The sequence below is a fragment of the Saccostrea echinata genome, unplaced genomic scaffold (genome assembly GCF_033153115.1).
Source record: "Saccostrea echinata isolate AGI-Se365-2 ecotype Australia unplaced genomic scaffold, CSIRO_AGI_Sech_v1 ptg000033l, whole genome shotgun sequence".
Taxonomy (NCBI): Eukaryota; Metazoa; Mollusca; class Bivalvia; order Ostreida; family Ostreidae; genus Saccostrea; species Saccostrea echinata.
Window position 1 is genome coordinate 18574200 of NW_026889782.1, and position 24282 is coordinate 18598481.

General features: G+C 34.1%; 1 protein-coding gene across 1 annotated transcript in view; it reads right to left on the reverse strand.

Annotated features, from left to right (window-relative positions):
- Positions 1 to 1338: 1338 nt before the first annotated feature.
- Positions 1339 to 24282, reverse strand: part of LOC133199025 (transient receptor potential cation channel subfamily M member-like 2) — a 35853-nt gene continuing 12909 nt past the window's right edge. The window contains exons 3-5 of the mRNA XM_061334913.1: positions 17833 to 17992; positions 3507 to 3679; positions 1339 to 1776 (exon numbers count right to left, since the gene is read on the reverse strand). Coding sequence (XP_061190897.1) covers positions 1637 to 1776; positions 3507 to 3679; positions 17833 to 17992 — 473 coding nt within the window. The 3' untranslated portion in view covers positions 1339 to 1636. The remainder of the gene's footprint in view (positions 1777 to 3506; positions 3680 to 17832; positions 17993 to 24282) is intronic.

The following is a 24282-nucleotide window of genomic DNA, read 5'->3' on the forward strand; positions in this document are numbered from 1 at the left end:
GAATATGCAACAACAATTTTTATAAAATTTCAAGATAATTCTTAAATATCCAATAACCTGTAAATAGTATCCTTGTATTTACATAAGGCAATTAAATGTATATTCAAACAAGAATAAAGCACGTGTATTATAAGATGCAAGCCTTTGGTGAATGCAATTATCATCCAGGCTTGACTTTGACTTCAAAACAAACATCAGTAACAGACAAAGGTGTTAACCTACCGTATCTTAAAGTGACAGATAAAGATAAGCCTCTAAAATTTTCTGCACCAAGCAAAATAATTAATCCCTGGGTTTTATTTGTACTGCTCTCTCTCATCCTTTTCTTCTAAGTTTACAAAAAGAACTTTTCAGTAATGATACAATGAGGTTATTATCGGACTGCCTGTTAAAATTAATAGTATTCTTGAATTTACATAAGACAGCAAAATAAATTAATAATAATAATAAAAATATGTTTAAGCATATCTTGTTTTTAGAATTTAATAAAATCATAATTCATTGTGCATTTTACCAAAATAAAGTATGAATATTATCTAAATCCACATTTCAGAGAATGTAAACATCATTCACAACTGACCTTCAAAACAAACTTCATTTGCAGACAGGGGCGTTAATTAATCACAATTTGACAGAAACAGATAATGCTTTGGATTTTCTTCAAGAGGAAAGTTAATTAATCCCACAGCACTCATTGCAGCTTTCATACTTCACAATAGGAACATTCTCAGCAGTTATCTCTCTATGCCCAATGGCATTCATTCTTATGTAAAGTTTAGGAATCTACCCCTCCACCCCAGCTCCACACTGGATGACATAGAGAACCAAACTTAACATCAAAATATGTCTTTCTGCCAATTCAACCAACATCCCAATTTGAACTTAACTGGTCAACTATAAAATAGGTTATTAGGAAAAAAACCCAGAAAATTTGTGAACGGGAGAATGACAGGGGGACAGAGTGATTACTATAGGGCACCCACAAATCCTTGCGGAGCCCTAAAAAATAATTCCCTTCAATTTTTTTCAGAGGTACATGCAAGAACCATCAGTTTTCAATTATGAAATTTAGATGTTATCAAACAGGAATAGCTCATTCATCCATGAATGCAAAAAGCCCACACCCATTTGATTCTTTATTCCATCACCTGGGAAACATATGTTTTTGTTTTTATTGATACAATTTTTATTAATACAGTTTTAGAAAACGAATCACGTATGTATTAGACAGCTAATTCTAATCTTATTGAAGAAATGTACATTTCAAGAAAACAACAACAACAAAAAAAACAAAACAAAACAAAAACAAACAGAAATAGTTGTCAATGCTGAATATTGTTTAAAATAAGACTTTTCTTGTTACTTGGTGAACTTCCCCTCTTGAAAGCAAATTAATCTATAAAGAAATCGTCTGATCATATAATATTTTCCATATGGATTTTGTTTTCCACTTCATTTCAATGCAATGTTCTTTCATCAGTCTTAGAAAAATATTAGTTCGTTGGTTAGTGTTTCATTATCAGCAACGACATCCTATTATGTTATTATTATTTTTTTTAATTCATTCAATTCCGAATTTTGTATTTGATCCAACATTTTAAACAACAAGGAATAACAGAAAGAAGAACATAGTATTTCAAATGTTATTTCTTTCAGCAGTTCTCATTACAGTTTTTGACTGTGCATAAACGACCCTCGTCGCCATGATTTTTTGAAATTTCATCAAGTTCTGCTTTTCCTCTTTCTTCTTACTTTCGGTTGTTTCCCTGTTCACAGCTGTGAAAAATAAAAAAAATTAAAGAAAAAAGTGTTCAAGAATATTCAGCATAGCCTGGACATCAATTTCAACAATAAAATGCTTTCTCTGTTTATCAATGCTGGGATAACGACTCGGAAAATCCAGAAACCAAGTTATGTTTATTTTTTCTGAAATGATAGCGACCTTCGTGTATATCCAAGCAGTAATAAACAAAGATTTTTCTGTTGTTTGTATCAAAACTTCATGTATTATTCGTATAGAGTGAATGAAAGCACAAAGAATGTTATATTCATTTTTATATTATACGTTCAATTTAAAAAAAAAACGTATTTCCTAAGATGTTTAAAAACAGATAGCTTACAAAATTTTTCTAACTTAGGAAGCCATATTATCGATAACTGATTGATAACGGATACGTTTTAATAGAAATGAAGGAGAAAATATTCCCAACATTTTTGTCTTAAAAAGCTTTTAAGCAAGGATTTACTGATTGTTTTCCCCAAGAGTGTGAGGCTTATTTTTCTTCATCACTAAATTGTTCCATGTATAGATCTCTAACAAATAAGTAATGCATGCAATCCTACTTAATGAAACCAATTTCAAAAACAAGTATATTCAATTGATTGCAAAATATAGATTAAGTGCACATTGATTAATGATTGAGAAAGGAAGATTTACTAATATTCCTAAAGAATAAATTATGTACTTTTTGTCAATTGGAGTTAAAGATGAGTACCATTAATATTTTATTTTGAAATGTTCACTTTATCATGAGTACAGGGAATTGTATATCAAGAAGTATTATTGGTATAGACCAATTATATATAAACCTTTACAACCATTATCAACTGAAAATGTAAGTGAACTAAGTAAAATAGGGAAATTCCCCCAGAAAGCAGAAGCACTTAAAAGAATCACGTCTGTAAACTGAAGGTTTTTTTGTAGTTGGAAATATTATTCACAAACAATATGTAAAAACAAGTTATGTAAATATTTTGCGAATATACCGTCTGTGTTATATATCCTTTATAGTGATATTGCCTAATAAATATGTAATCTGATCAGGGTTAGCCGGGAAATACAAGTGTTTGGAATTACCAGTGGTTAGTACCCCGGTATTGCCCGTCCCGGTAAATACTACAAATTTTCTTTTCATTGGGAAATACAAAGTTTTTTTTATTTCTTTAATCGATTCAAACTTATACAAAATTCAGACTGACTCCTATTTCACAAATTCAGAGTGTATCACTACTTCGGGTCCACTACCTATACACAGAACATAACTCAAACTGGATCTTTGGGTTCATTTCATTGACTCTTTTAAAATGCATCTGATTCAATCATGAAGCAATCAAATGACACTCATCATATTTGAATATACTGTTATGTGATTATCTAAAATTCAAGAAACCAGAAATTTTAATTCACGGACATTGATACCGGGTAGATATCTTAGCCAATAAGGTGTCTTACATGATTAAAATTATGAAATATGTAGCTATATATGCCGCTATTATTTATTTCCCAGTATTTCCAAAGAAGTATACTAGTAATTCCCACGAAATACCAGTATTTCCCACTGTCCTGGGAATTATGAGTATTTTCCTTGTTTTCTGCCAACCCTGAATGCGATAATTTAGCCATATGACTTATGGAAAAAATAGACAAACAAACAAACAAATATACAGCTTGTTACCACCCCCCCCCCCCCTCCCCCCGAATGTTTGTTAGTAGTTTGAATACTTACGGTTATTTGTCACTCTGTTCATGCATTTTTGAAACAGGCGATTGATGATATAACGTACAAAGCAAATTAAGTTTATCAAGGAAGGTTTTCGATTCTTGAAGTCGTTTATGACCACATAGCGCTCATACATCCAGAGTTTTTCGGAATTAGATTTGACTCTCCCGAAGGTGTAGCTAAAGAAAAAATATAGAAAAAAGTTGTGACATGGTTGCGTATGATCTAAAGCGCTGGGCAAGGTAAAATTAATTTTCATTGAATGAACCAAATTATGGTAAGATTAAACTAGGATAGTACTAGATGAAATCCCGCGCAAGCGCGGGGAATTGAATTTATAACCACTACCGACAGAGAATATATTGTAGCTTCTACTGACAGCATACAGGCTTACAGCAGGAAGAAATACTTTGTTCAAAATCCCGCATGAAGTAGATGTACGTCTCCAACCCCAACCCCCCTTTTTATAAAAATTTGAAAAATAACAATTTCATTAATTGACGTTTATTATGAAACCTGTTATACTATGTTATGGATATTGTACTTCAGGTGCTCTTATTTCATTTCTGTCAAGGATAAAAGCAGGAAATATGGACATTTTACCGATAATTTTTTTTTTTTGGGGGGGGGGGGGGTACTTGGGTCTTGGTTTATAAATACCTTATTGATATGTAAAAAAAATGTACTTTTTTTTTTTTACATATCAATAAGGTACATACATATTTATAAACCAAGACCCAAGTACCTGTGTGAAAATTAGCTTTTAATGCTCCATGAATAGGTCGAGTATTTGATATAGAAGACTGTATTCAGAAAGTCGCTCCGCCCTGATATATAAGGAATTAGAGCTCAAAATAGCTATTTAACGACAATTGCAAGAATTTGCAACAAATGTCCGTATTCTTGTGTTTAAATAAATTAGTAGTGATTTTCTCTTGTTTAGAACATCATATTGTTGAAATTGTTGAAATAATTCGCTTTTTTGTGTCGTTTGGCTGCACTCGGCTTCAGCCAAGCGCTTGCACTCAGTGACACGGAATGTTGTTTACATAACGGACGTGGCGACAGCAGCTGAGATTTGCGATGGAAAATACAACCAACAGGTAAATCTTTTAAAGGGATCAGTAATAAAGTAACAGATTTATGGTTTGTTTATCGATATTTAGAGAAATCATTGAGTGCTGGGGCTACTGCACCCCACCTCTCTACCCTGGGCAGCTGCAGGGTTTTTCATATTAGATTCGTATATTATGTACGCATAGGTATCAAGATTTCGACATACTGTTGTTAACATCAAAATGAAATAATCGAGTGTGAATGTATACATGTAGCAAGATGTATTGGCAGTGCCCAGGAGCTGTGTCTGTGCCCCCCCCCCCCCCCCCTTACACACACAAACATGGTATGAAGTTGCACACCAACAGTTTAATTTGCACTGAATATGCAATTCCTTGTCGTTCAACTAATTTTTGAGGGAATGCATGTATAATGGAGATCTGCAGTCATGCAAGTTTGCTGTTAAATTTATTTAAATTAATTATTGTTCTATTTCAATCATTGATAAAAGATTCACTGAACATGTACATGTAATTATGTTGACATACAATCATCTTAATATGTAATTTGAAAAGGAAAGCAGGATATCAAATGATAATTTAGCACATCCATAAAGTGTATATTTCTGTAAAGTGAAACTGTATTGTATATGTAACATACATGCATGTATGTATTTTATACCCCAGTCCTGTAAATCATAAATATAGGATAAAAGTTTCAATTTTCACCAGCTAGTGTTTCATATTTTAAAATTATTCTTAGCATCTGTATTACTAACCTCTAAATCTGTAGAATGATATTTCTAAATTTAAAATTGAATATCATGTTATTTTATTTTTCTAGTCTGAATACATGATGTACAATTCTTTCATCATTGTAGCTATCAGGTGCTGCATGCATATAACCCAGTGTTGCAGAAAAACAGAAAACATATGCAGAAACTTCTAAACATGGTTCACTATTAAAATATTTCACAATAATTTTATTGTATGCCAGTATAATAGTTTTTGTTTCAATTTTGAACAGATGCAAGAATTTCATTAATGAATTTGTTTCCTTTAATCAGTTATTTTCAAAGCTTAAATTGCTATTGCAAATGTCAGAGTTTTAAAATTCCCAGAAAAGTTTTGTTACAAAAGATTTAATGAATTTTAGAAAATATTATATTACTTGGTTTGTTTTGCATATTGCAATGCCATTCATTTAAAATATTATGTATTTGACTCATTATATTTTTGGTATATTTTATGTTACAGTAGCTGTTCACAAACAATTTGAACCATTCCAGTGTTGACACAGGGAGCATGTGTATGGACCAAGTAAAAAGGTATGCTTAATGATACCAACAACACACATATTCATGGCACTATTATTTTACAAGAGGCCCAAGGGCCTTAACGGTCACCTGAGTATAATACAACAATTTAGAGGATCCATAAAGTATAAATTGAAGTGAAAGGTGAAGCTTTGTTGCCCAAAAGCAAGAAAAATAGGGTGATCAGGATCAACAAAATAATTAGTCTAGTATTCATTAACAGTTCATAAATTAGGTTCTTATCTGTTTCCCATTTATCACTCTCACCAGACAGTACCATATATACTCGCTTATAAGTCGACGTCGGTTTCGTGGGAGTTAAACTTTGGTCCAAAACTCTTTATCCGACTTATACGCGAGATATAAAAAGAATGGTATTTTAGTGGGTCAATCCCTCTAATTTAAGCTTAAAAAATACAACCGACTTATAGGCGAGTATATACGGTATATTAACAAACTATCAGTGCTTCTGTACTCTTTTAATTCCTTGTGGAAATCTCTTACATTGGCCTGAGTAAGACTCTTGGTCTTTGATGAACATTTAAGGTACTGGTATTCCATTCCTAATAGCCTCAGTTTCAACGAATTTGAATACATAACAGCGCAGCTATGTTAAGGCTTCCCGAAGCTTTTAAACGCGCTCAAAACATAATATGTCATTGCGAGGTCGGTTTTGATTTTAATTTATAAGTATTGAACTTAAGTACTTCCAATTTATATAAAGGGTTTCCTCGGCTATATATTAACATATTTGTTATGGTATCACATGACTTTGTTGATCACGTGAAGGTCATTTATAATTTTTTGAAGTGTTCCATATAAATCGCTTCGGCGCAGGTGATTAACACAATAATTATTAACATTTTGTTATATAAATAACCTCATCGTATTCTTGTGTATCCGAAATGTGCTTGGGAAAAGTCATAGTATTACTTAGATACAAAATATTTCCTGAGAAATTCAACTTACCTACAAATTTGAGGGTATTTTCCACACAATATCGTAATCTGTATTAAAACAAAGCCAACACATATTTTTCCCAAGCAAGATTCAGTTAGAGAACAACCTCTTCTTACAGATTTCGACAAAAATTCTCAGATTAATCCTCATTAATCACCTGCGCCAGACTCTTTTATACACACAAAATAAATTCTACCTCCAACCACGGGTATAAAACAGAGTACATTTCAAAAGTATATTTTTCAAAAGCATTTTAAGCATGCTGAATTTCAATCAAGGGTACGTAAGCGGTGAATTTTTTAAATATTCGGACATATAAGACTTAAAAAACCTTTAACGACCCGTGAATTTTGCAATAGTTATCTAGCATTTTACATGCAGTTTGAAATAAAGTGTAAAGTTCATGACACTCTCCCCGTCATAACACCTCAAGTTTGCAGTGACTTGACGTCATTTTCCATTATGACGGTAGTTCAGAGATGTGAAGGCACAGAGTGCACTGTGATATTCTACGGGAAGCCTTAACCTACCTGCGAGATGTGTACGGGTGAAATACTCAGTATATTTAGACATAATTTCCATTTATTACTATTAGCACTTAAGAATGGAACATGTCCTAATTTATGACTTGACCTTTGTTGAAGAGTTATCTCCCTCTTTTTAAAAAATATTATGTATTTAAAAATAATATACGGTAAAAAAATTGTTTTTAATTGTCATTCTATATTTGATGCATCTTTCCATCACAGTATTTATTGATATTCTTATTATTTGAATTTTTATTTAAAAAAATCACTTGTCTCCATAGACTTCAATGCAATTTCTATTAATTAAATACTGCTTAGTTAATTACATTTTTGAAACTTTCACTTGGTAAATCCTTTTCTACTGTAAAGTTCTTTGAATTAATATCAGAGTATAATATACGTGATTGATATTTAAGGATAGAGAATTAGGTCCTATTAGGGATGGAAAACCTTAATAAGACAAGTCTACCTGATCATTAAAACTATGAAAGTACTTTTTGTATTATACAATAAAAGTTCTAACATAATTCTCTTATTCTATTAACCTTTCAAGTACATTATTTACAGTGATTAATTATCACAAGTAAATGGCAAAGGGGAGTAACTCCTCTCAGTAGAATACAAATTAATAGAGCCCTGGCCTGGACATCAGAACCTCTGATCCAGGGGTCATGAAATTCACAATTTTGGAAAAGGCATCCTTGCTTATCATAACCATGTATTTGTTTAAATAATACCCAGGAGAAGAGAAGAAGATTTTCAAAGAAATAATGCACTTTCACTGTATGATCTATATAGCCCCGCCCTAGCACCAGAACCCCTGACCCAGGGGCCATGAATTTCACAATTTTGGTAGAGTCACTCTTGCTTATCATAACTATGTATTCAATTTGTTTCAATAATACCCAGGAATAGAGAATAAGATTTTTCAAAGAATTAATGCATTTTCATTATATAATCAATAGAGCCTCGCCCTAGCACCAGAACCCCTGACCATGGGGCTATGAATTTCACAATTTTTGTAGAGTCACTCTTGCTTATTATAACTATGTATTCAATTTGTTTCAATAATACCCAGGAGTAGAGAAGACGATTTTCAAAGAAATAATGCACTTTCACTAAATGATCTATATAGCCCCGCCCTAGCACCAGAACCCTTGACCATGGGGGTATGAATTTCACAATTTTGGTAGAGTCACTCTTGCTTATCATAACTATGTATTCAATTTGTTTCAATAATACCCAAGAGTAGAGAAGAAGATTTTCAAAGAAATAATGCCATTTCACTATATGATCTATATAGCCCCGCCCTAGCACCAGAACCCCTGACCCTGGGGCCATGAATTTCACAATTTTGGTACAGGGCTCAATGCTTATTACAATCATGCCAACAGTTTGACTGCTTGATGTCCAGGAGTAAAGAAGAAAATTTTTAAAGATTGCATTAATTTTGATGGTTTTGGCTCCACTCCTCAGGCCCCAGGGCGGCAGGGGCCACGAATTTCATAATTTTTGTTCCCCTTCACCCATAGATGCAAAATGCCAAAATTGGTTGAAATTGGTTCACTGGTTCCAGAGAAGAAGCTGAAAATGTTCAAAAGTTTACGACCGACGGACGACGACGGACGAAAAGAGATAGCAATAGGTCACCTGAGTGACTCAGGTGACCTAATAAAAATAATTTTAATAAATAAAAATAGCAGAGTTACAGATATTTGATACATTTTTATGTGATTTCATTAGATTTTACTCATTCCATTGTTTAAGTTTTACTGTTTTAATCACCAGTGCACTTAATAATATTTCATTTTATTTTTAGAATTTTATCCCAGAGTACATGTCTTGATGGACAAACTATGCACCTGATCAGAATTACCCTCACAGTCTGGCTTTGTATGAGAGAAGCTGTAGTTATGAAATAAATTTACTAGATGAATAATACTTTAACTGTTATCTTTCACTGGCAACAGTGACACGAATGTCAGCTTTTAAGGCTGTAAAGATGTGAAAATCCAGACTTGCACGAAAATGGTGTTTTAGGTACATTGTACCAAATGAAGCCTAATATTGGCATAATTATATATTTATCATGATCACTTGTATCAAAGAAGTATCAATTTTCTGATAACATTTTTATATCATTTAGATTGGGTGCTTTCATTTTTTGTTGTTGAGAAAATATCAATCCTTAAGGTTTTATACACAAACAATTTTATCACAGGAAAAAGACCCCCCCCTTTCCAAAAAAAAGAAAAAAAAATGAAAGCACCCGCTCTAAATGAGATACAATGGTTATATCCTAATAAATAAAAACCATGATGTTTGCAAGTTAACAACGCCCAAGTATATATCATTGCCCTTTTATCAAGGGAGCTACATGTAAGAAGCAAACTATAAGGGGTTAAATATACAGAAAGGGCAAGGCGACATATGAAGAGGTGGGTTTTTTGTATTAAATTGTTTATTTTACTGCATACTTTTTTGAAAAGTAATGCTCATTTCTCTGAAATTCACTAAGTAATTTATTATTTAACATGAAATGTGGAAAGTACCCTATTTTTTCAATACCGGTCTTTGTTTTTACTGAATAACTAAATAATATCAGACATCTAACTGAATGAGCATTATTGTTGAGATAGGATAGATATTTGGGGACACATTGAAACCTTGTGCAGTGTAATTTTTCTTTGCCTTGCCCTTGAACTTTTTGGTTAAATTTGATATTTTATATCTTGAGCTAAAATAGGAGCCCACAGGACTACTAAGGGTCAGATGATGACAAAAAGATCGATATTAAAAGCGAAGGACACACTCTTTAAAAAGACACAAAGATTTTTTCAGTAGAGTCTTACGCTAGAAAATAAGACGGTTAAACTCCAAGTGTCTTGTTTTCAGTGTCTTTTTATAGAAAATGTTGCATTAACTGTAGTGCGTTATTCATTAATTTTCTCTTTCCATGTAAGCAAGTTTATTACGAAGTAAAATTGTACGTCGGGTTCGTTGCCACGATGCTCTCAGTAAGGAATATATAAAGATTTTACCAATAAATGTATTAGGAAAACCTACTACATATATGTAATAGTCTTTCGATATATAAATATATTCACAACTTATACTGTTATCAAATATTTACCATTATTTCATGTTATCAAATATTTACCATTATTTCAATGACCATTCATACAAAAGCTTTTTTTATGTTCATAATTGCCTTGTTTTTCTTTTTAACATCGGGCTCGATGCTATATGCTTCCATCAATAATAAGATCGGTGATTGACGAAAATAATTTCCACATCTCCCTTTAAAATCGGTTATTACAACTTATTTCTTTTATGTCATTTAAATCAAGTTTTGATTGAAGAATTCAGTGACGACGTTCTATGAAATAAATAAACAATTGCTTGTTGTCAGTTTCACAAAATTGCCAGTAACTTAGATCCGCCAACCGGAAACGCCACCGTACTCACGTTTATTTCATGGCTGTTTATAGACAATGAAGTAGACTTTTAATTAAATGTACGATACTTACTATGTGAGTGAAATCTAAATATAGCTTACGGACACCATCTTGTATATAGTGTATTGTTAGAGGAGTTAGTAAGAACTGTGGTGCACCTGTTTCGGAGTTTATTTGCAAAATGTTATCAATAAGTATAGAGAAGTACATCTACTTCATGCAGGAATTTTACAAAGTATCTCTTCCAGCTATAAACTTGTAAGAAGTCAGTAGAAACTAGTTATAATTGTAACGGGGACCGTTACAGATGTTCCCCAAACGCTCCCCAACACCCTTTTGGTGTCTTATTTCCTGTAAGCTTCATTAAATAAGGCAATGAAGTATATTGGTCGTTTTTTGCATTTCACGCGCGCGCACGTGCATGCATGGGCAGGATGACCATGTCATCCCGTCTATACTATTAATACATCTTTATATTCTCAGTGTCAAAACATTTCATCAAAAATACATAAGTTCCGGCTATATCAAGTATATTGGTCATCTTAGCATTGCGCGCACGCGCACCTACATGCATGTTCATAATGACCATGCCATCTTGTCTACACTTACAATTTGTCTGTTTATTCTTAGTATCAAAGCTTTTCATCAAAAAATATAAAAGTTACGGCTATATTAAGTATATTGGTCATTTAACACATTGCACGCGCGCGCATGTGCATGCATGTGCATGATGTTTACATCATCTTGTCTACACTTTTAATATATCTGTATATTCTTAATATCAAAGCTTTTTATCAAAAAATATAAAAATTACGGCTATATTAAGTATATTGGTCACTTAACAAATTGCACGCGCGCGCACGTGCATGCATATGCATGCATGTGCATGATGACCATGTCATCTTGTCTACACTTCTAATATATATAAATATTTTGAGTATCAAAGCATTTCATCAAAAAGTATAAAAGTTACGCTTATATCAAGTATATTGGTCATTTTACGCTTTGCGCGTGCGCGCACGTGCATGCATGTGCATGTTGACCATGTCACCTTGTTTACACTTTTATTATATCCTTATATTCTGAGTATCAAAGCATTTCATCAAAAAATATAAAAGTTACAGCTATATCAAGTATATTGGTCATTTTACGCAATGTACGCGCACGCACGTGCATGCGCGTGCGCGCAAAATGACCTTCGTTCCGCAAATCTACATAACATTCCTATTAACCCTAAAAAGGTTTCACCTCAATCGGATGTGTAGTTTCGGAGATCACTCACGGACAAAAAAGTACCCAGGAAGAAAAATAATAATAACTAGAAACTCATTGCGAGCAATGAGAGGTCTTCCGTCCGATTCTGAAAATAAAAACGAAAATTCAAGCTGAAAAAGTGATAAAAGAAATTCAGACACTGGAGATTTAACCCTAGTCGTCAGTGTGAAAATCCAACGTTCTAACCATTAACCATTCACTTTTTTGCATCACTTCCTGTCGAAACCGGAAGTAACGGCGACACACGATTTTCATACTATGCAAATAAACTGATGACGGATTATCAGTCCTGAAAGTTTCAGACTTCAGTCGTTTATTGTTGCCGAGGAATTGTGAGAACAAATTCTAATTTTGAAGACAGGAAAACCACGACCGGAAGTGAATTTTATAAAAAATCTCTAACGTGTCTCTAGACATTGCAGTATCTACAACATGTATTAAAACATTTCAATTCTTTTTCTATAAGCGATATTTATGAGAAACTTAAATATCGAAATAATGTATTTTATTTCCTAAATTCGGAAGTTGACGTTTTAGTTTCCGGAGGATTCTAACATATTTTAAAACAGCGAAAGAGATGCAATAAGGTGATGCAAGTTTTAACTTAAACAAGAAAAGTTGAATTTTTTCATTTCTTTGATCACTTCCTGTGACGACCGGAAGTGACGGCTGACAGTTTAACCCCAAATGTTTTTGCCTACTCTTCAAGGTCTATTACTCATATAAGTTTGTTGTCTTAATCTCTTACCGTTTCTGAGATCTCACTCAGATATTTTCTTACTTTGAGGACAGAAAAACACGCGACCGGAAGTGAATTTTGCAAAGATATTTGACGTTACTCTAGACATTTGCAATCTGAATAACATATCTAAAAATCATTTCAAATACTTTACCTATAAAAGATATTTATTGGAAAGTAAAATACTCAAATTTGAAGTTTTTCTCTTATAACCGGAAGTTGTCGTTTTTGTTTCCGGTGGGACCAACATATTTCGAAACTGCGAAAGAGTTGCAATAATGTGATGGAAGATTTAATTAAAAAAAGAAAAGTTGAAATTTTCGATTTCTTTGAACACTTCCGGTGACGACCGGAAGTACTGACGACGAAAACCAAGGCAATTTTGAACATCTAAAAGTCATGGTCTATCATCTTTAACAAGTCTCCAGTTCATATCTTTAGCCGTTTCTTAGATCCTTCGAGGACAAAATTTCATTTTAAAATCAGGAAATTGTCCATAACTTGGCACTGGAACCGAATTTACCAAAAAACGGAATTTTATATAAAATTCATATAAAGACCTTTTATCCCTGAAAATTTCAAAGAAATTCATTGAATAGTTTTCGAGAAATCGCGTGCACAAAATTTTGTCTAAAAAAAAAAGAATAATAATAATAAGAAACAATAGAATCACTATAAGGTCTTCCGTGGAGACGGAAGACCTTAATAATAATAATAAGAAACAGAGTAAAAACAATATGTTCCCAAACTTCGTTTGGGGAACATAACTACAATATATTTTCTGTCGGTAGTAGTATAAATTATTCCCCGCGCTTGCGCGGGATTTCATCTAGTTTATTGTTAATTGATAAAACGTCGTCGTTATATTTGAAGTCGAATTTCGCCCACGGTAAATGTTTGTAAGTTTTTGCATAAATTCTGCTTCATGGGAATACATGTATAAGAATAGGTCGAATAATAAAGGAGCACATAAATGCCGATCGGGATTCCCAAAAGTTTGATGGAAAACTTGGTCTCCGAAGACTAAATCAATGCTGTCAATGGGGAACTCCAGCATCCTTTTAATATCAACTTCAAAGTACTAGTGTGTAGAATCTGAGTGATTTTAACTAAGTAATTATGTTAATGACCAATCACAAGATGTGGAAATGTTCGAGTTCTGTTTTTATTGATTAAGTTGTTGTCTATGACGTCAAAAAGGCTAGTTTTTATCGTGAGGATTGGTTGTATAAACTAAAGTGTAGAAAATTGGTATTTTGGTAATATAAACTTTTTTCCTTTTCAGTTCTTTTTAAGGACCTACATCTGATTAATACCACTTTTAGAATATGCTGTAAAATTTTTGTGTGGCATTCCTCCTTAATTAAGCTGAAGCACAGTACGTCTGAAGTCTCTCCTTAACAGCAGTTAATATTTTGGTAAGGGGTAAAGATAGGGGCTTGGTAGACCATTTGCTGGACCCGGCAATGTATCTTTGTTTGTAAGGATTTTTATGAAGGAATCCAGTAAAGGTAGATTAGTTCGAACTAATCTTGGATGACTGGTATGTTAAAAGTACATTGTATTCAACACTGATTTTGAAGAACTAAGATACATTATTCTTTTTGTCGGTTTTTGATTTCGATGAACAGGGTTTCCATGTTTACTAAAAATGGAAATTTTCTGTTAAACACCTTAAAAATGCTACTCCTCCTTAGTTTTTGCCTGATTTCAGTATAACTTTGCACAAAAGTAGATTACACTAAGATATACAAGCTAACTCAGAGAATTTGTGTCCCCCAGCTTAAGAAAAAAAAGAGCATATGCGCAGATCTGGGGACCCCCCCCCCGATATTCAGAGTTAAATGTATATTCTGAAGGAAATAAAAAAAATGGCAAAATGGATATATAGATTTGACTACTTGTTCTTTAAAATGGAAACTGAGGATTCTTTTAATATAAAATATTTAACACACTATTATAATGATTTTATTAGATGGTTTGTACACGCTAGTCGTCATAACTTCTTCATTTCATATGTTGAATACTATCATTTAGTAAACCGAAAAAAACATTTTTTAAAAAATAGATCGTCCGGGATTTGAACCCGGGACCCCTTGCATCCAAAGCGAGAATCATACCCTTAGATCAACGAGGCGCTTGACACCGATACAAATCAAATGCAAACAGCAGGTCACATATACATATACATATATATATATTCACGTTCGATATTAATTGTCAAAATTTTAGACAAGACATGGTATTTCGATTATCCTTTACTAAACAGTTCTAATAGATGTTATTATTAGAATATAAAGTCCGCCGACAACCTGTATTATATGTAATAACTCTCCACATGCTCCTGTCCTAAATATAGTGTCACGCGACTTCTAATACAAACGAAGAGTAACTCTGAAACTTTGAGCGTGATCGATGCCAACAAATTTCCAACTGACTTAAAAAAAAAAAAAAAAAAAAAAAAAAAAAAAAAAAACAGGGTGGGACACTTTGGGAGGGGCGGGCGGGGCCATAGGGATGGTATAAAAATTCATTGCAGAAGCCCAGAAACTTCTTGAGATATCGCCCGAGACGAAGGTGTTGCACACAGACATACAATCTCCTATGCAGAGCTGTCGTTCGTTCCTCTCTCAGACACCTTTGCAATGGGCTTGCATCAAAATTTTTGACATAAGGTAGAAAACATGATATTCCATAGATTATTTCAAATTAAAATAAATGCTCTAGATCTTCTTAGTAGATATATACCTTAAAAGACAAACATTAGTGCAGGAATTTTAATTATAATGAATGAAAACAATCGCACTATTTCTTGTGCTTAATACTGTAATATACGCGAGCCAACGACAGAGGTGAATGTACGAGTCGATGGTAGAGAGTGACAGACATAATGTATGAATTTACAACCTTGACCTTTTGACTTCAAAATCTATAGGAGTCTTCCTTGGGCCACATGGAGTTATGTAAAAGCTCATAGGCTTCTCGAGATATCGCGCGGAAACGAGAGGCAGAAATACAGACGGACGGACAGACCCAACTTAATATCCCCCACTTTCAGTGAAAGTGACAATAATTCTGTTTATCGTTTTTTGATTTTGGGGATCGATGCTGCCATAGTTATTAAAAATAGAAATTTCTGTGAAAAACATCTGAAGTGTAACTCCTCCTACATTGTTGGTATGATTTCATTATAACTCGACACACTAGTAGATTGCACTAGGATACATAAATTTGTATATCGGTGTTGCCATGGGTACTACCAATTGAATTTTCTGAGAAATGCTTTCAAAACGCTACTTCTCCTACAGTTTTGGTCTGATTACAATATAACTTGGCACAAAAGTTCATTTTACTAAAATGCTTAATTATCTTTATCGATTTTTGATATTGATGAATGATGTTGACGTGGTTACTGAAATCGAAATTTCTGTAAAATTCTTTTGAAAGGCTACTCCTACAGTTTTCGTCTGATTGCATTAACTGCACAGTTTCAAGTCCCCATGCTACTTTTCTCTTCCTTTGTTACAAGTACAAACCATTAGAGCTACAAACTCATCAGAGACTTTTGGTTGTGGTCTGTTACCAATCCCTTTTGCTTTAAGAAGACTTTGTTAAGCTTTCAGAGACTGCTTGGTCCCTTTTATAATATACTCCGATGATTTCCTGTATAGAACTACTAAGTTTTTCCAAAACACTTTATGATGGCTACATGTATTTGTAGCCTTATATAACACTTTACATTATCGTCAACTATCATCATACATGAAGCAATAAAGACTTTCTTCATAGTGTTTTGATGTAGAAGAAATTCTTGATTGTCGGTTTCGCTTCGTGAAGGGGAGGCCCGGGTTCGATTCTAGTTCGCCGCGCCTGAGACAAAATAGACATAAACAAAGGCAATACTGTTTCTTCACCAAGTGCCCGGCACTAATAGTAAAAGTATATGGTCTTTCGAATGAGTTTCCGTGTCACAATAGGCGTTGGCACGATAAAGAATCCTCACTTTTTAATGGCCCTAAGTGCCGAATATAGGCCTTAATTTAAATCCCTTCAACTGTATGTGGTTACCTCTCTGTATGAGTGAAAAATGACCAAATCGGGATGTTTAACAAAATACTATCAATCAATTACTCTCGACACATCTGCTGTTGTACTGTTAAACTTTTTTTTACGATTTTCATAATTTCCCCAATATTCTTTTCCTATAGCACTTCCTTACACTTCACGTCTTGAAAAAATGTAAATGATGAACATTCGACGTATTTCTTTACTCGAAAGAGCAGCAAACTTCATAATTGAACATATCGTCATTAAATGCGTGATTGCGGGGAAACGGTATATGCGTGATTTTGCGTTAGAAATAGGAAATGGTATATGCGTTAAAATGCGTGACTGCGGGGAAGAGGGTTAAAAAAGAAGATTTTATAAAGATCTTCACAAACTTTTTTCACTGAAGCGTTGAAGCGAGGAACAGTGTCTAATGTATTTCGGCGAAAATTTATGTTTGATAAAGATTTATTTAAAGGGAAGTTCATAAATTGCAATCTATAGACTTGCAAAATGAATGTAAATACGACTCGTGACATCTAACAAAAGTTTATTGTTTAAATTTTATAAAGAGCCTCTTATTCTTAGTTTACTTACGATTGGATCTTTGTAATTTACTGTGTAAGAGCCATTTTTTGAATTGTTCTTTATAAATTTGACAAAGCGATGTCCTATAACATTACACAAACAATCTGAAAGTGCAATTTTAGTCCCCTAACTGAGGTATTGAATTGTTCTCCTAAAAATTAAAGGCGTATTCTCTTAAAAAAAATATTTGCAGGAAAAGGAGGTGAAACTTAAGGTAGAGTCTCACTCCAAAAAGACATTTGCAACCACTTAATTTAAAATCTGGAAAATAAAGTAAGACAGATTCACTGGCAGATATGGGTGCAGATGAAGAGAAAACCTTTTTGCTCATACGTTTTTTTTCGGTTGGAGTTAAAACAATACACACCTGAACATAGCTATTACTAGATTCACCAGCAAAAGGTTAGAGAATAACATGTAGAATGCAGCAATCAAAACAACCGTCCAGTCCTCGCGTGGGCACCGCTCTCGAGATAGGTCTGTTGTCCAAATAGACGTAATATTGGTACAGTCAGACTGGTCCTTTCCTGATTAGGTATAAAACAAAGTATTTCTCAGAATCGTTAATCAAATGAAAAACATTTGAAGCAACAACAGACGTTTTGTCCTCCATGTCTAAACTAAGGGTTCGACAATTTTCCTAAGTGTAAATCATGTTATCAGTCGGCTTTCTTATAGATTCAAAAATGGATTTTATGACCCTAAATTAGCTTAGAGCCCCAAGCTTCAGAATCCTGTGTGTAAACCAATGTGTGTGTATATATTTTCGAAATAAGGAGGAATTTAGTTACATACTTTACAGGGAATGAGTAGTTAAGCACTTGATCCCACTACCGAGCCAACCTCTGTACTTTTTGATCTCCATGTTTAATCTGCTCCCAATCTGTATTCAGTGAATGTTTGAGCTTGAATACTTTTCATTTATCTTCATATTTAACATTTTTTATGCCATGATCCCCCTAGTGTGTATAAACCTATACTTCAGAAACGCCTGCAAGGTGTATGTTTTGCGTGTACACCCAGCTACAACATACTGCGAGTCAAGGTTTCTGATATTACAAGATATGTTTATGAAAAGTGATGCCCCCGTATGGCAGCTCATGGCTAAGGTAACAGTTTCTCAAATGCTAGTCAAACTTTAAAGTCAACATCTAGAAAACAAGACATGTTTGTGAAACACTTATGCTCCCAAAATAAATGGAATTTTTCTAAGTCCAAGGGGCATAACTGTCAAAAATTGCTCGATCGTATCCAAAACAGAACTTGACCTAGATATTTTTATGACAAATCTGTATACAAAATTTCATATCACCTCTGCGAAGAAACTGAACGGAAACAGCAAATAATTTGAATTTTACTAAGTCCAAGGGACATAACTGTCAAAAATTGCTCGATCGTACCCAAATCGGAACGTAACCGAGATATTCTTACGATAAATCTGTACACCAAATGTCATATCAGTGTGTTCAACTTGTACGAAGAAAATGAACGGAAACTAAAAAAAAAAAAAAAACCAACGGGATTTTTTTTACAAAGTCAAAGGCATAACTCTATCAAAAATTGCTCGATCGTACCCAAAACATAACTATACCTAGATATTCTTACATGTATGAAAAATCTGTATACCGAATTACATTTCATTATGTGCAACCTCTGCGAAGAAAATGAACCAAAAATGTTGATGGGCAGACAGACAGACAGACCAACCGACAGACAGGAGCAGAGCAATATATGCCCTCCCTTCTTCCAAGGGGGGCCATAAAAAGAAATGATACCAATATATGTATAAATGTCTTGTCACAATAAAAACACATACAAAATTAGAAAGTCTTAGCAACAACCGTTCAAAAGTTATGACCAAGTTTAAAGATTTTTAAAATAGTATATTCCTTGTCATAAGGAATATACATATGGAAAATAAAAGGTCTAGCAATTACTATTCAAAAATCCTGGTCAAGGTTAATTTTTTTTAAAAATAAGCCAAACTCCTAGTTTAAGGTTAAAGGATCAAAATTTTTGGTACCCAAGGGATGGTCATGTTACAAGAAATAAACCTGTAAAACATTAAAGACTTGGCACTAACTTTTCAAAACTCATACATAGGTTTAAAATTTCTTTTTTTTAAAGTAGCTCAAACTCCAAAGTCAAAATATTTGTTTTATAGGAAACAATATATATGTGAAGTATAAAAGCCATATCACAAGCCATTCAAAAGTTATGGCCAGGGTTAAAGTTTAGTAAAAATGTGCAAAAAAGTCAAATACAAGGTCAGGATATCAATTATCTTTGTACCCAAACAAAGTTTTCTTTACAAGAAATACGACTGTAAATATGAAAGATATGGCTCCAACCAATCAAAAGTAGGATATAAGGCCATCATTAAAAATATCTTTGTTTCCCCTAACCCGACCCTAGTATCTCATGTTGGGTAGGTAGGTAGGTAAATATTTTTTTTTTTGACAGCAGTTTTGAAAATACATTCTGAAAAATTGAATAATATTCTTATAAATAAGAAAGAGCATAAAAAACATACAATTGAATTTCAAAAAGCAACATCATGGTACATTTATTCACAAATATTATTACTCCGAACTTGTGAAATATCTCACGCCAGAGTAAATCTATTGAAATCGAATATTCAACCTATTTTCATCTTCACGTTTATACAGGCAATGTAATTTTTCAAGGTCCTTGCGTGGCGCAGTCTTCTAACGCTTTTCGTTTTGGAGTCACTACATAATTTAGGAGCTTATTCCAAGTCACAGGTTCCTAAGTGGGATGTGAAGACCGGTCATTCGATTGAGACCGTAAAACGTAGATACAGTGTCGTAGTAGATGCTGGCACGAAAAAGAACCCTTTATGATCAGTGGTCATAAGCGCCGAGTAAAAGTCTAAATTTAAAGCCCCCACCAGGCAAATGTTGAAATGGTGTGGCCCAACAATTTTAAAGGGATTTCAAAGCAAAGAAACCACCTTATTTCTAAGGTCCTAACTAAAGAAAAATACACTTGACGTCTCAGGAAGCCGTACCATATGCATACAATTTCAAAACTATTTGGAAAGAGTACACAGTCATGTACATGTGCATCTGTATAAACAATATTTAATTCAACCAAACCATATCTAAAAAAAAATGATTAAAATGCTATATCCAATGTTATCTCCACGAAGTTTAACCTATGAATAAAAGGAATGAAGCAACAACGTCTGAATTATATTTATCAGGATGAAATAATTATGCAAAGACATATTACAACTGCTATGGTCCCACATAGTAAAAACAAGAAAACATTGATGTAACCATCAATTGTCGCCCGGGAAATAAATAAAGTAAACAATGGAAATGAGTCTTTATCATCAAAACGCTTCGATATGTGTGAAAAAGGCATGCGTCTAAATGATGGAGACGATAGTCGAGAATATTTTGAAACTTATAGTCGGATGAAAATCGAACAAAAACGATACCCTTTTAAACTTTATCAATTCCTCAAGTAAATGTTGGCTGCATAAAATATAATTTGAAACCAGACACATGAAATATCTTTCACTTTAAGAATATAAAACACGAACTGTGTAAAGTACATTTTTACGTTTTTATGCGATAAGTAAAATTCGATGTTCTAAAAAAAGGGACCTGTCGTTTTTTCGATAGTAAATGATAAGCAACTTTATATATTAAATATGAAAAACATATATATTTTACAGATTCACTTTATGGAAGTAAATATATTGTGTATCTCGTAATTTATAAAGGGAAAGAACATTCTGATTAACAATCTTTTTAATGTTTAGAAAACCTTTAATTTTGAATAACTTCTCCCACCTCAATCCCCATATACCAACACTTAAACTTATATGTATAGAACAGCCCGGTCCTCCGGGCTGCAATGAGATCATACATGAACTGGTAATTAGATCAAAACAAATGAAATACCGTGAAATGTATTGATATGTACACAAAACCGTCACAAGGTGTGCCCTTCATCTGCCCATGAGGCAGGCTTTGCCATGCTTACGACATATGTTAATTTGTAAAGACACATTTGTAAATACCATCGAAACACTCCTTAGATAGTCATGGTATATTAAATTAGCGAACTGTTTCAAGAGTGTAGGATTTTAATAAGTTAATGATATATAAAAGGTCGCCGTTTTTTTTTTCTAACACGAACTAGCCCTTTGTGACCACGTGTTGTGGAAGCCATTTTGTTTCCAACAAACGCTTGAATTCAGAGTAGAACAAAAGCAGCCGTTCTGATAAAAACGGATTTTGAAGAAATTGAATTTTAAAAAGCTGATAAATAAAAAAAAAATATTTGAATAATCTTATTAAAAAAAAACTTTTAAGTCGGCGCGATTTAAGTGGGTCGGTCGCGTTAGGGGAAACAAAGGTATTTTTTATTTTGGCCTAAGGTAATTTTTTTATGGTAAAGATACAGATAGACAGACAGAGGGACGAACAGAGCAAAAGCTACGTCCCCAAATCTTCTATTAAAGATAAAGAGGTACATTACGGTAATTTGATTTTTATTTCTGAAAAATATCTTTAATAAAGAGCTTTATGCTGTACCTTGACGAGAAAAAGTACCTTACTCTCGGCCCGGGATTTTGTTATGCTCCGCCATGAATATCAATCCCTATATGCCTATACGCACTGATGAGAGCTATTCAACTGCATCCACATACTTCATTTGACCTTGACCTCACCTTTTTAAATAATTTTAAGCTCTGTTATAAAGAAACTATGCAAGATTGTCCAAACAATCTAATATGCTGACACATGTACATGAAAATATTTTACACTGACCTTCCCTTTGATGTTGACTTCACTTATCACACAGAGTACAACTTTGCTGTTCGGTTAACTGAAAGGTAACTGAAAGTTTTTTAAAAGGTAATTTACCTACAGACATCTTCCATTTGGTCACCTTTTCAGACCTTTAAGAGACCATTTAGTTGACTAAAAGATGTTTTATCCTGAGTTTAGCTCAAATTCAAAGAGCCATCCTACATATTTTTTGTACGTATACCATCCTACATATTTTTTGTACGTTTATGTACTCATTCGTTTATGAACTGAAACTTTTATGCCCCCGTAATCGAAGATACGGGGTATATAGTTTTTGCCCTGGCCGTCCGTCTGTTTGTCCATTTATCTGTTTGTACGCAAAAACTTAAACATTACCCAAAACTTTTGATTGTTTGGAGCAATTTTCAGGTGTATACCTTGTGACACAACCTTCCTTTTGGTACCATCTTGTTTGACCTTGGAGTTTGATCCACTTTTGCAAAACTGAAACCAACTTTAATCTTGGCCATAACTTTTGAATTGGTGCTAGGGCTTTCATCCTTCACCTGAGTAATTCTTGTGACAAGACCTTCCTTCGGATACCAACAACTTTGACCTTTTGACCTTTGAGTTTGACCCAGTTTTACAAAACTTTAAACTTGGCCATTACTTTTGAACGGTTGAAGTTAGGGCTTTTATACTTTACATGTGTATTTCTTGTTCCTTAGGAAACCAACAAATTTGACCTTGACCTAGGAGTTTGACATACTTTTGAAAAACTTTAACCTTGACCATAACTTTTGAATTGTTGGTGCTGAGACTTTCATACTTCACAAATGTTATCCTGTCGCCCCCGTGGCGCAGTGGTTAGAGCGTTTGCTCTAAGTCGCGGAGTAAGGAGTTGATCCTTATGTCGCCGGTTTGAATCCAACTATGCGACGTGGAGACCGGTCCTTCGGATAAGACCGTATAAACCGAGGTGCCGTGTCGCAGTAGGTGCTGGCACGTAAAAGATCCCTCACTGCTCAATGGCCCCGAATGCCGAGTATAGGTCAAAATTTGCAGCTCTCCACTGGCAAGTGGTGGCGTCTCCATATGAGTGAAAAATTCTCGAGAGGGACGTTAAACAACAAAAAACAAATGTAATCCTTGTGACAAAACCTTTCTTTGGATACGAACAATTTTGACCTTGACGGTTGACCTACTTTTGGAAAACTTTAATCTTAGCCATGACTTTTGAACAGATGGTGCTTTCATAATTCACATGTGTATTTCTTTTGACAAGACCTTCTTTTAGATACCAACAATATATAGCCCATTGACCATGACTTTGGAGTTTGACGTACTCTTGAGACCTTTTAACATTGGCCATAACTTTTGAATAGTTGATGCTAAAACTTCAAATTTCACATATGTATCCTTGTCACAAGGCCTTACTTTGAATACCAACAACTTTGACATTTGACCTATGAGCAGTGATGGATCTTTATCGTGCCAACGCCTGCCGTGACACGGGGCCTCGATTTTTACGGTCTCATCCGAAGAACCCGCAACTCTCACTTCAAAGTGACCGTTCACGGTAGCTCAGTCGGTAGAGCGCTCGCTTCATGATCGGTAGGTCGTGAGTTCGAATCTCGGCCGCGACAGACCTAAGTCGATAAAAATGCGCCATGCGCTCGGCACTTTGAAGTGAAAGTTGCGGGTCCTTCGGATGAGATCTTAAAAACCGATGCCCCGTTTCACGGCAGGCGTTGGCACGATAAAGATCCCTCACTGCTCAATGGCCCTGAGTGCCGAGTAAAGGTCAAAATTTGAAGCCCTTCACCGGTATAAGGTGACGTCTCTATATGAGTGAAAAATTCTCGAATGGGACGTAAAACAACATACAATCAATCAATCACTTCAAAGTGCCGAGCGCATGGCGAAAGAACAGTTGCTACCCATTTTTTATCGACTTCGTCGCGGCTGAGATTCGAACTCACGACCTCCCGATCACGAAGCGAGCCATCTACCGACTGAGCCACCGT